At 40.4% G+C, this 12,889-nt stretch overlaps 2 protein-coding genes across 3 annotated transcripts in view; both read right to left on the reverse strand.

Annotated features, from left to right (window-relative positions):
- The window catches only part of RAD54B (RAD54 homolog B), a 63,953-nt gene that overhangs the window by 36,694 nt on the left and 14,370 nt on the right, over nucleotides 1-12,889 (reverse strand). The gene's annotated exons all lie outside the window — the stretch shown is intronic.
- Nucleotides 3,051-9,766, reverse strand: FSBP (fibrinogen silencer binding protein). Its single transcript, XM_085053223.1, has 2 exons — nucleotides 8,784-9,766; nucleotides 3,051-4,544 (listed from the first exon to the last, which is right to left on the reverse strand). Exons 1-2 carry the CDS (start codon nucleotides 9,152-9,154, stop codon nucleotides 4,019-4,021), a joined length of 897 nt encoding a protein of 298 aa, XP_084909349.1. The 5' UTR covers nucleotides 9,155-9,766; the 3' UTR covers nucleotides 3,051-4,018.

A 12,889-nucleotide genomic window follows, 5' to 3' on the forward strand; every position in this document is an offset into this window, starting at 1 on the left:
GTTAGGAATAAACACTGAGAAGCAACATTTAATGCACTTTAATGCTAAAAGTGATCTTTTTAGAGCCTTCTTTTTATTTTCATATGCAAAACTGAAAAGTAATCAACATCTTAGAAAAAAACACTTTATCATCTTCTTGAGTAACCTTTTTATTATTTTATTGAAGTTAAAATTGACATGGAAGCATCCTAATGCACTTTAAAGTAAGACATAGGAAATTTTAAAAGACAGCTCAGCCAGGCAGCCTGGGTATCACAATTCCTTGTTCCTACCTCTCATTCAGAAACAACTCTCATTTAATATACAGAACATAATGACTGACTACTGGAAATACAGTGAGCACAAGTTTGCTTAAAGAAGACAGTATGCAAGCTCTAGTCTATGCATTTTCATTGTACAGGGGAAAAAAATCCTAAGTCAGAAAATGTACAGAAATATAAGTGAAAGAAATTAATTTAAGCTAGTGAGGTGGAAGATGTTAGAAAATAGGGGTATGACAAGTACAATTGGGTATAAACAATCTCTTCTGGTCTTGGAGTATTCTCTCTTACCATTTTTACCAGATAAGAATTCTGATCTAAGGCAAGCATTCCACAGGAGTCAAAAGCTAACAGGGGGAAGCAGGAACAAAAAAAGCAAAATAATTAGGTAGCAGCGATGAAATGATAGACTGATTGTTAGACAATTACTTGGACAGTTGAAATTACACAAGATGCTATCATATTTATCACAAAGTTATCATAGTTACAGTTTTTTATTCTAATCCTAAACATAAATCCATTAGATGTTTAGAATTAAATTACTCCCCCAGCCTGTTTATTGCGGTTATCTTAGTAGAAGGACATGAACATATGGTAGAAATTTGCCCTTGCCTAAAATTACTCTGCTTGTACTCATGCAGACAGGGAATGGCACTGCCAGATGTAGTGAAGGGAGTAAGAGGATAAGAATGAGGGTGAAGGAGGGAAGGGCTTTCTACCATCCCTTTCACACATGCTAGCACAGTATCATTTGCTGGAACAGTAAAAATTCATAGCACTTCATGGTCCAAAAGGACCAGCCACAGCTGTGGTGCATGTACCCAACATTAGGAATACATGGAAAAAAAACAGGAACAGGCACGGAGAAGTGAGAAGTCTGACTCAGACAGATAACCTGATACTGTAAAGCAGATGTGCAGTGAGAAAGAAATGCAAATCCACCAACATAGAGAGGTATAATATATAATCAGCACCACACTGCACTGAGAGAGCAATATAATGGCACTGAAGGAGAAAACACTTCTCTAGTGAACGGAAATAAATATCATCTCACTAGTAAAGAAAGGAGTACACTCCGTGGGCACTCAACAGATGCCTCCCCCTTTCCCAAGCTCCCCCAAAGTCAGAAGAAACAAAAGTGAAAACACAGTAAATGAGAAGCATGAGATCTCTGAACTAGAGGTGCTGCCTGCAGATAAGAGTAAAAGCCTTCCACTAACACATGAAACAAAGTCAGAACAACAAAATATGGAAGATCACCAACTATAAGGGGACAGTGTATTTTATTTCTTGACTCATTTGCATCCTTCCCCTTCCAATATCAAGAACATAAGAGAGACTTTGCTCTACACAGAATCCTATTTTTGCAACTACTTTGCCTGCCAGTTCAGGAAAGACTGTAATCTTTCCAAGACTGGAAATTCCTCTAGTTCCAGTCCTCGAAATAAAAATACCATGCCAATAGAAGCCCTGGAAGTAACCTCTTCATCTAGCATCAAAAGAAAACATTTTAAATTCTCTAGAGCATTTTGGTGGCCAGTATTGAGAGTAGCTATAATTCAAAACCACTGCAAGACAATGACCTGTATGGGAATTATTTTCTGAACTATTAAAAACTTATTCATTTGCATAATATGTAAGAACAGAAACAAGAAATGGAAATTAATTCCTTACCACTGGAAACGTTGGAATTCTGATTTCCAACTGAAAGGATAAAAGATCATGCATTTCCAAATTACAAGACAAGGGCAGATAATTTAGTGCTGTTTCCCATTTCTGAGAAGCAGAACAAAAAAAAACCTTATTTATTTATTAAAGCCAGCATTTTGATTCTTGTAAACTCAGAGAAGTGAGTACCTCCTTGAAGTGTTTCCAGCTACACAAAAACAGATTGATGTCCTTGAACTAAGAAATACAGCAGAAAGCCAAGGACTATACAAGAACAAAGGCCACTTATCCAGGCACCATCATTTTCAGTACACGCAAAAATTCCAAAACACTTACAGTTCTCTCTTGTCAAGAAAACAACTGAAAAAGTACTGGGGAATTCCACATTGCCAACATCTGTCTTCACTAGTCTATACTTTTCCTCAGTCTGTAAACAAAATACTTGCTTCCTTTACTTTTCCTACCTGAAACCTGTTAAGTTATCCTGGGCACTGACAGTCAAGATTACTTCTTTTATATCACTATCACAACATTTGACCACAATTCTTTAAGCTCCACTAGCTCCTCAACCATACTTAGATGCTTCCAGTCTTCAGTTTGCAATAAGTACCTATCCCTGTGGTACCTGATTTAGTCAGAAGACCAACAAGGAGGTGCAAGGCTTACCTCATTGACAGTCTCCTGATAAAGGGCAGTGCACCATGCTAACATGCTGAGGCTTCTGGGAGTGGAGAAAGAAGCAAATTTGGGAAAATAGTCTGACAAGAGCAAGGAAGAAATCGTCTCCTTCCTATTGCTTTTGTTCATTCAGTTTTTGGGGCCCTCTGAGATGGGAGGCACCAGAGGAATTACATCTCCTTTGTTCTCTCTTTTTCCTTGATGCTGTCCTTCATTTCCTTTTCTTGCTGTAAAGGTTAGAGGAAGGGGAAAGCATTGTTACAGGGAACAAGGAGCCAGAGGACTAAGGCAGTTGTGGATCCATTCACAACAGGCAGGAGACTAAAAATTATAAAGAAATTAATCATGTGGGACTGATATTTTCCAGGTATTTTTCTTCCCGTTATGAACATTGATCATAACTACAGAGGAAACAGCTGCTACCAGGACAGACAGAAGAATCAATTTTGTTTTCATTTGGGGCTTTTTATTTGAAACTAATCGAAAGATCGGAACAACAGCATCTATAAAAGGGACCCAGAATAACACAATCTTCTGTGGATTTCAAGTCACATGTTACTTACATACAGAAACTACTTCATTTCAGTAGCTTATAGTCATAGTGATATTGATCAAAGGCACCTGCAACTGTCTTGGTTGCACATGCACTGTAGTAATTATGCATGCAAATGAGCAAAGTAGATATTTATGTAGTTGATCACCAGTATAATTATTATAACTGAATACACAATCATGGTAACTGTACACACAAATTACACATGCATGCAGTTTTAAAAACCAAGTGTTGCATTCATTGTCTCTATTCTGATAACATCCTATGGAAACACTGCTCCACTGGAAACAATTAAAAAGTATTAACTTTTAAAAAGATGTACATTTATTCAACTGTCTACTGAACATTAAAAAAATATAACAATCCAGTAATTTTGTTTTCCAAGCTGACATATCAGCAAAATGCCACTACTGTCATAACATTTACCAACTTGAAAATAATAAAACATTTAAACATTGCCTCTTATTTCTCCTTCTTATATGGATTTATTAACCTGTAACTTCATTAAGATAATAAAGGTAATTAATTGAAAAAATAATGCATATGATCAAAATTTTTCATATGAGCTGAGCTAGAATTTCATTAGCTCATCACAACTCTAGAGATAAGTGGAAATATTTTAAAAGTTTGGATTTTTATCAATCTAAACAATTAAATGTACAGGATTTGATTATACTTTGGACCAGAAGAGTTGGTGCATTCAAACCCATATGAGGTATTTTTCTAAGGTACTTAAACAACATAGAAAATATGCTTTCATGTCTCAAGCCCAGATTTTGATCCATCCATATTAACATAAGAAACAATTTTGCATTTATTATTAAGTATTTCAAAGAATATGACAGAAGTAATAAAATATTTAGATATTGCTGTATTCTGGCAGATCACGGCGTAGTCGTATTGCCTTCAGCTTCTCTACTTTGATTTTTGTTCGCAACAGTTCTTCTTCCAGTTGCTGCTTTCTTTTCAAACCATCCCTTTTTTCTTGGACATAAAGACCAATTTTTCTTTGGTTTTCTAATATTATTTGATGCTCTTCTTTCAGCATTTGTAACATCTGTGGGTCATAACCACACATTGGTCTAAAGCGTTCTCCAACCTCAAGCCTAAAAAATTCATCTCTTCTTGGTACAGGGGAAGGAGACATCATCACTCTCATATCAACTGAAGACACTGATGTTGAAGGAGACCTCTCCATAATATGCACCAGCTGGTGTTCTTCCTCCTGTTCTAAGTTCTCATTTTGCTGTGAGTCTATAATCAAAGAAGGAGGAGGTTTGACATCCTCTTCTGACTGCAAGTCCATCATGACTGTCGCAGGATGGTGATCCAACATTGCCTGTGGTGAACTGGTACCAGCAATTGTTTCTTTATCGATACTAGCACTAGAACACACAAAATCATATTTAAATAATCCATTAAAAACTATTTTAAAAGTCATAGCTGTAAGCAACCAAAGCTTCATTTGAATACCACTCTGCTGTCTATGCCTGGGACTCTATTTCATTACCTGAACACCGCTTGTGCCCTTCTTTTTTTCCACCACACAGACACAGCCCTGTCTCATTCAGATTTGATTGCTATAAAGGCAGTTCAGCCAACAGAGACCTTGTCTGGTAGGCCTCTCTGACACTGGAGAAGCAAGAAGGGCTGTAAGTGACAAAAAAATATTTTAAAAAAAGCAGCACCAAGTCATGCAAGTAACTGAGGAAAGAGTTTATGTAATATAAAAGGTGATTTTAGAAGGACATTAATTTAGATGGAGTGGACTATGGCAAAAACATTTCCATCTCCCAGATTTATTCTTCTTCCCCTGTTTCAATGTGTTCCCTGTTTCTGATTCATGCCCTCAAGTATTTGGGGTTTTTCCAATATAAAATAATCACTAAATAAAATTACACAAAGAGCCTTGAGAAAAGAAACCAGAGCCCAAATGATGACCCTTGCCAGTAGACTTGGGAACCAAGCTAATCCTTGCTCCTTCTCTTTGAATTGTCAATATTTTTCTCAAGCTTCAAGAGAAGACACAGAAATGTTTCCATTAAGAACAGCCTATAGTTCTGTGCATTTCGTTTTGAAAGAACAACACCCACCTGACTCATCTGCCTTTGTGTAAATCCCTGAGTCAGCAGCATCTCAAATCATGATTTGACATTGCATTGGCTTTGATGATAATAGTGGCTCAAGCTGTTCCTGACACTTGCCTACCATCAGCTGTGTTTGAAACCCTACACTTCTGCACATCACTCCTTTATTCAGGTAATGTTTTTTTAAGCCAGATCAGCTTCTTGATCTATTACTGTACAGATCTACAAAGAGTACTTGCAGCATGACTGGAAAGGCAGCATAGAGTTACATGGGAAAGGGAATACATTAACTTGGGATTGACAGCCAAGTCAGTGCACTCTCATGGCCAGGACTGTCTAAAACAGAGGCTATAACTGGTGGTTGCAGACTCAAGACATTTCTGAACCCTTCAAAAACTATTGCTAGCACTTAAAGGCAGCAAGTGGATCCAAGATTAAATGTAATTTTCACAGATGGTCCCCAACACTGCAGGACTTGATTCACTGTCTGTTAAATTTGGGCGCGAGCAGTGGAGTTTTTCTACACCTTAAAATGCCTTCAGAGCCCTACAATCCACACACTGAGAAACACTATCTGATTATTAAAACACTGTCCTGGTTAGTAACAGATATGGGTTCAAACTCCCAGAAGCAAACAAGAAATGTAATTTGTACATCCTGTTCTCACATAAATGCACTAACTTCTTTATGAAAAGGTGGCGTGATCCTAACTTCTGGATCTCCCATGGTCTTCAAAACTCTTGGTTTAAAAGAAATAAGCAATCATAATTGCAATTTCTGAAGGACCCTGATCTAGCCTGCAAACCATTAACATGCAAATGCATTTTCTATAATGAAAGCATGAAAACTTCTCAATCTTCCATTGTAAAAATGCTCATGAGGATCAGAGCAATACATTTTCTAGAACTAAAGACTGTCAACCACACAAACTATTTAAACTGAAGAGTCTCTAAAAAAACACCACCCATATGAAGCAGGTATTGAAAACTGACCTTTCATTAATCCCCTGAAGAAAACACCAAGATAATCTTAATTCTATTGACTGTTACCTGAGCTGCCTATAGAGGTATCAATTATATTACCTTACTCCCTTCTACCTCATGCCACAAAGCTTCACTTTTTCCTATATGCTTCTTTCTCACACTGTTTTAGTCCTCTCAGCATCGGAAGCATTATCCTGCACACAAATTTTCACGTGTTTTCCCCAGTGCTGAGTGTAATTCCAGGTTTCCCCCCTCTTCACAACCACAGCTTCTAATACTTCTCTCCTTATTTGCTGGCTGCTGGCCAGCTTCTAGCCTGAGAAAAGTGGAAACAACCAGCAGGAGAAGCAGGTCAATCTGACAAAAGGAAATGGAGAGAGAGCAGAAAGAGAAAGTGAGAGAGGTTAAATAGAAGAAAGGTAAGATTTTGTCTAGCATAGACTAGAGCCTCCAAACAGTGAAAAAAAATCCATTTCTTAATAGTGTTATCCACACAGAACTAGAAAAATTACCAGATCTTCAGGTAACTCTGATGAGGCTGGTTTTTTTTTCCTTAGTCAGCCTCTTAAGAGGAAAACAATTAGACAGCAAAGAGAGAAAGAAGGAATTGAGAAACAAAAGAGCTGCCTGTATGGTGGTTACTAATGTTGTTTCTGACAACTTGACTGAAAGGAAGACAAACAACAGTTACCACAATTGGGGCATGGTGTTTATAACCCTGCAGGCACCCATGATTCACCAGGTTTTGTTTAATCACAGCGAGCTAGAAATTGCTTAAAGGTGCGATTAAGAATTTGGGCTCGTTATAAGCTGTATTTTCCTCCTCCAAAACCTAAGTCATATCCTGGTGAGTTAAAACCCAGCACTGGGTTTATAAAATTAGGGTAAAATGCAACTCAGAGAACTATCAAATAATGATGTATTTGGGCAGGGGGAAAAAAATCTTTTAAATTATATTATTTTCCTTCAGCCCACAGTATACTGGCTGCTCCTAGGAACAACCATTTTGGGTAAGCAGTAATCAAGCCAGTGTTCCCACACCCATAAAAAACTGCAAAAAATGTTTAAATTACAGGAGACAAACTATGGAGATCATTAGCTTTTAATCATTCACTAAAAGCGTCAGTGCTTTTTATAAGCCTATCTACAAACTAAAGTTCTCACACTATTTTTTCCCCCTCCTTACAAAAAGTTGGTAGTCAAGACACTGCAACCTTTATTAGCGCAATTAAAAGCCTCATTTTGTTCCAGAGAATTCTTTGGAATGGTTCCTCCAGGGGCATTCACCAGGAGCAGCAGCACAGCCCAGTTGCTTTAGACTTCTTTACGCAAAGGACCCACAACAGAATATTTTTAGAGCATCTGGCATGTTGGGATTTAGACAATTGTTACCATTCAGTTCAACCAGTGGCACCATGAATCCAATTCAGAGAGTGTGCGCATGCCAGCTTTTCTTAGAGTGTTACACTGCTGCACTCACTATCAGTATATCTGATTAAAATACGGAAAGTTCGCTTCCCATTAATCTGCTTGGGAAAATAAGAAAAATCAGAGCTTTCTCAAGGCTGCTGGGGAGTTATTTGACTTCCCTCCCCCCCTCCGTAGCTTAGTTTTTGTATCTGGAGGAACCAAAACCTGACCCAGGCATTTTTTGATCCCTCAAGGACCAATACAGAACCACCAGAGTGTTGCAAGTCAGATATGAGGGGCATTAGCCAGCTGTGGGAGAAAGCCTACACAGTGCCTGCCTGTATTATGTCTGGCTCAAATCTAGACAGTGTGTCTCACTTTACTGAGCAGTAAAAAAAAGAAACCTTGCAAAAAAAAAGAAAACTTCTAGTGCTGTACCTCTTAGTTTCTCTCTGTATTTAAACTACCTCACGTACGACACAGAACTGCTTGGAGTTTAGACTGCAATTAGCTTTGCTCCAGCTTCAGGGAACCACCGTCAATGCAAGAAAAGTATAATTTAAAAAAACATTTGCACTCACAAAGGCACTGCAGTGTGGAGAATCAATTTTTTTTTCTTTAAAGGGTTTGGATTAGCTAAAATATAACATGCAAACACCAGAGTAAATGAGAGAAAAAAAGGTGAATAATGTTTCTTAGCTCTGTGAACTAACTTTATTTAAAATGCTATATAAACTGGTAACAGTTCCATATGTTGCAAAATGACTGCAGTATTACCTTAAATGGAGGAGAATAGCCATCACTTTGCCAGTGTTTGAATAATCTGCCTATTAAAAGGTAGGGGAGGGGTAGAGGTTGGAGCTACTATTTCTCTTTGATTCTCTCTTAACCCTCACTTTCCAGAGTATGACAAAGACTCTGAAACAAGCTTTGAAAGAGAGCTGAAAAAAATTAATGCAATGCAAAGTCACCATAAAGCTTCTCATAAAACAAAAGCAGTATTATTTTTCTCATTGTTTCCCATTTGGGAATTTTCTCTGATAAATGCTTCCTTTAGGAGGCTGAGCACGAGCAAAAGCGTTACAAAGTAGATAGGAGGCGCCATAATTTTCATTCAGTAACAAAATAAAAAGAATTGTCTCACCTTTGAACACCGCTCCTGTCTCTTAAACACACATTGGAAATCTGTGGAATCATCTCCACAACTTTCTTGGTTGGCTCGGAAATGCTGCTTTTACAATCTGAGTGAGTCTCCTTTTGCTGCAATAGCTCCTGTTTGGCATATTCTTTGAGCCTCTTGTACAGCGTGCGCAGGCCCTGTGCAGTACGAGGAGGGCGATCTACTCCGATGGCATTGTAGTTATCAGCTATAATATCCCAGCATTTGTTTTTTTCCACTATTACAGAATGCTTATTGGTATGTTCCTCGAGAATTTTAACGTACGGCTTCACGAGTTTTAGCAAATCGAGCTTTTCAGATAAGGTAAAATTAGAAGATCTGGCCTTCCCAACCATTGTTATCTTTGAATTAAGGAAGCCGTTCCTGGAGCCACCATGCAGTCCCTAGCTCTGCTCAGCTCTTTTTCACAAACAGAAAAAGATCAGGCTTAACTAGGCTAGTCTCATTTAGGCCCACGCCTACAAGGGAGGGTTTATTAAAATTCCTTCAGCTTAAGCTGACGCAGGTTCAGGAAATCTGCTTAAGCCAAGCCTGACCTACATAAGGCTTCAGACTGAAGAAGGCGAGAAGAAACAAGCAAAATACACTTTTGTATGAAGAGACCAGACATACGCAGGATTTAAAAACATAAAGGTTTAAAGATTAGCACGTTACCCAGCTAAAAATTACCTAATTTAGCTGGAGTAACAAGCTCTGACACATCTCCCCAGCTCCCTCACACAGTCTCAAACTGAAACAGTGCTGGAGATGATTTTACGTGTAACGACGTCCCCCCCAAAAAAGCAACAATTGCTTTGTGCGAGGCAGGGCGCGTTACGGGGAGCGGGAGGCGAGAGGCGGCGGCGCGAGTGGAGAGAGCCCCGGCGGAGCCCCCGGCGCCATTTGCATAGAGCTGGTCCTGCTGTCAGTCACGGCGGGGCGGCATCTCCCCCAGCCGGCTGGTTACGCTCGGGCTTCGCCGCAAAGCTCGGCTTCTCCCGCACTTGGCAGCCGGCGACAGCCACCGGCACGGGGGCTTCTTAAAGAGCCCGCTGCGCTGCCCGGCCGAGCTCCGGCCCCGGCAGGAGCGGCACGAACGCCTCGGTGCGAGCGGCCCGAGGCTGCTCCCGGGCGAACCCCGGCATCGCCCCTGGGCCGGGGGCTGCGAGGGGCACCGCCAGGGCTGGAGCTGCCCGCAGGCGTGACAGATTTACCCGGCGCGTTACTGCGTGTCGATACCGGGGTTTTCATCGTACCTACCAGTAAACAACCGACTTTTATTATAACACATCCAGGCGTCTTTTCAGGATGGAAAAAATCTGATTTTTATCAACAAGATATGCCTCCATTTCTAGTGTTTGCTCAACAACGTATCACCTTAAGCCAAGCCTTCACAAAAAAACGCATGCAAGACTTTAAATTTCTGTGGTCTAAACTAAAGTAACAAATCGGAGAAAGAGAAAAACCTGCAGATAGAAGGAAAAGTGTTCTCAAGTACAAAAAGCAAAAACTAAGTTTGAAAAATTACGCACTCCACTGAAAAGAGTCCGGAGGGTGGAAACAAACACCACTTCAGATAGTGGCAACAGCTTCCTAAACTTAACATGTCCAGCCTTGAAAACAAGAGAGCCTGGAAGCAGGGGGAAGGAAAGAGGAATAATTATAGCTTGAAATATCCTAAGGCTACAAAGATCTAGGTATAAACTTGTTTGCTTTAAGGGGAAAAAGCCCAAAGCAGACACAAGCCGCATTCAAAACAAGAAATTCACACTAAACAAAGGGAGACTTTTAACTGCTAAAAATCAATTAGCATTTAGAATAACAAGCACTTTTGGAACCATTTCTAAGACTTGGCTTGTCACTACCACCTAACAAAATTGCGACCAGTCCACTTTGCTGGCATTGCTTTCAAGCCAAGATTAAATAAAGCATTTTATAGTCTGAAGCCTATTACACTTGAATTTGAGAAACAAAATACTCTTGTGGTTAGAGGCACTGTATGAAAACCATTACTTATAAACACCTAATCCTTCCCTATTTCCCCTCACTTTGCACTTTACTAATATTAAGAATATATAGCTGGTGGTTATAGTTTCAGGGGTTTTTTTAATTTATGCTCTTAGTTGTTCTTTAGTAACTGAAAAAAAAAATGCTCTGTCAGTTAAGGCTCTGTCAGTATCAGCATTGAGGAGTCACAGGCGAGCCTACACTGTACCCTCCACTGCTGAAGCAGTTGTGCATTTCCCACACAGACTCTGGACACTTTAGTGACAAAAAGAAAGAAGTCAGTGATTAAAGGCTCCTCCCCACAAACACAAAGAGCACAAGTGAACAGTGTCTGGCAGAGGAACCCCAATAACTCAAATGAAAAAAGCCAAGCCCTCAGTCCAGCTGCTCCCAAGTCCCAGGGGTGAGAGAGACCTGGAGTAAGGAGAAGAGGCTCTCTCTAGACCACCTCACAGAATGAAGGAGGGGGTTACTGCCCACTGTGTATGGGACTCATGCTGGGATGCCAGAAAAAGTATTTTGGGATTGACAGGGCAATACAGGATATTCAGAGGAAGAACTGAAGGCAAGATAAGGGAACGTGAATCATGAAAGTGGTTTGGGAAAGAACGAGCATAGGAGGACACTGGGCAGGGGGAATGGGCGAGGAGGGGCCAGGGCCATGTAAACAGTATGGTTGTTCAGCCATGCCCTGCATCTCATCACTGCAGGTTGTCCTATCTTCTTGTTAAACTACATTTGTAACTTTTCCTGGGTGAGGGGAAATCTCTTTTGGTGTAACCACATGGGGACACACACATGCCAGCAGCTGGAGTACCACAGGTGACAGGGGCCCAGGGTGCTTGAGGCCCCAGAAGGCAGAGGTGGGAGCCCAGGCACACTGCCTGAATATCTGTGTCAGTGTCAGTGTGTGACCTCTGGCAAACCCCAAGCCAGACTGGCCAGGCAGAAGGCTTGGGAGCCAAGCGACCATGAGTCCAGGCAAGATACTGCAGAGACCAGAAGGTCTGAGATTTGACTACTGGAGGGACACCAGGACACCTGGGGACTGGCCACTGGTCAGACCAGCTGCCAGAAAGACCCAGTGTGTGTTTGTGAGTCAGCTGGGAGACCAGGGGATCCAGGGACCCATAACCAAGCAGAATAAGAATTTAAGGCCACTTGCTGGAGGATCCATGTTGTATACATAAGCATTTGCCACAAACATCATCACAGTCAGACAGCGAATGGAAAGGATGAGGCCATTGAAGTTGCTTGTGTTTGTGCGAGTGCTGAATTTTTTGATGTCTGGCTGTATATACACATACAGTGTGCACATGGGCCTCTTGAGGATACATCCTTGTGATCCTGGCCACAAGGATCTGCAGCAGTCTCTTCTATAATGGGCTACCAGATGCAGCAAGTCCTAATATTAGACTTATCTAAACTTGCGTTACTCTGTTACCTTACTGCTTAATGTTGCTAGAGAGACTAAGTTTCCACACTAATGTAATTATAGCCCAGTACTGCTATAAAGTTTTCTTTTCAGCAAGTGCCTGAATGTCTGAATTACATATTGTTCTGCATGAGTGTAAAATAACCCTTGTAAAAAACGAAGCTGGCCACCAACCAAGATTTTTTCCCTTCCTTTTTTTTTCCTTTCTAAAATAGCTCTGCTCATCAGCCTAAGGTCATATCAGTACTTGGATAAGAACTCATAGAATGTTAAAAGCCTGGATATTAACTATAGATACAGACATCTTCAAGCTACAACAATAGGTGTAGCTCCAAGACAATTACCAAAAAAAAAAGCTGCCACAATCCACCCTCTGTCCTACACCTTCCACCAACAGTTGCACTTACGCAACACAGTGCACAGCCAGTTCAACAAGATGATCCAGCCACAGAATAACCAAATTATTTATTTATTTTGCCATCATAATAATTTAATACAGAATTTAATAATTGGTTTAAGGCAACATAAATGTGGGACATTGTCAAAACAGTAATTTCTGCCTCCCCCCAACTGTGTAATTTTCCTGCCCCTTCACTGTGCTGATACAAGCACTCACAAATGTGAGCAACTCAGACCAGGGAACTGCTTA

The sequence above is a fragment of the Lichenostomus cassidix genome, chromosome 2 (genome assembly GCF_008360975.1).
Source record: "Lichenostomus cassidix isolate B80296 chromosome 2, HeHo_3.0, whole genome shotgun sequence".
Lineage (NCBI taxonomy): Eukaryota > Metazoa > Chordata > Aves > Passeriformes > Meliphagidae > Lichenostomus > Lichenostomus cassidix.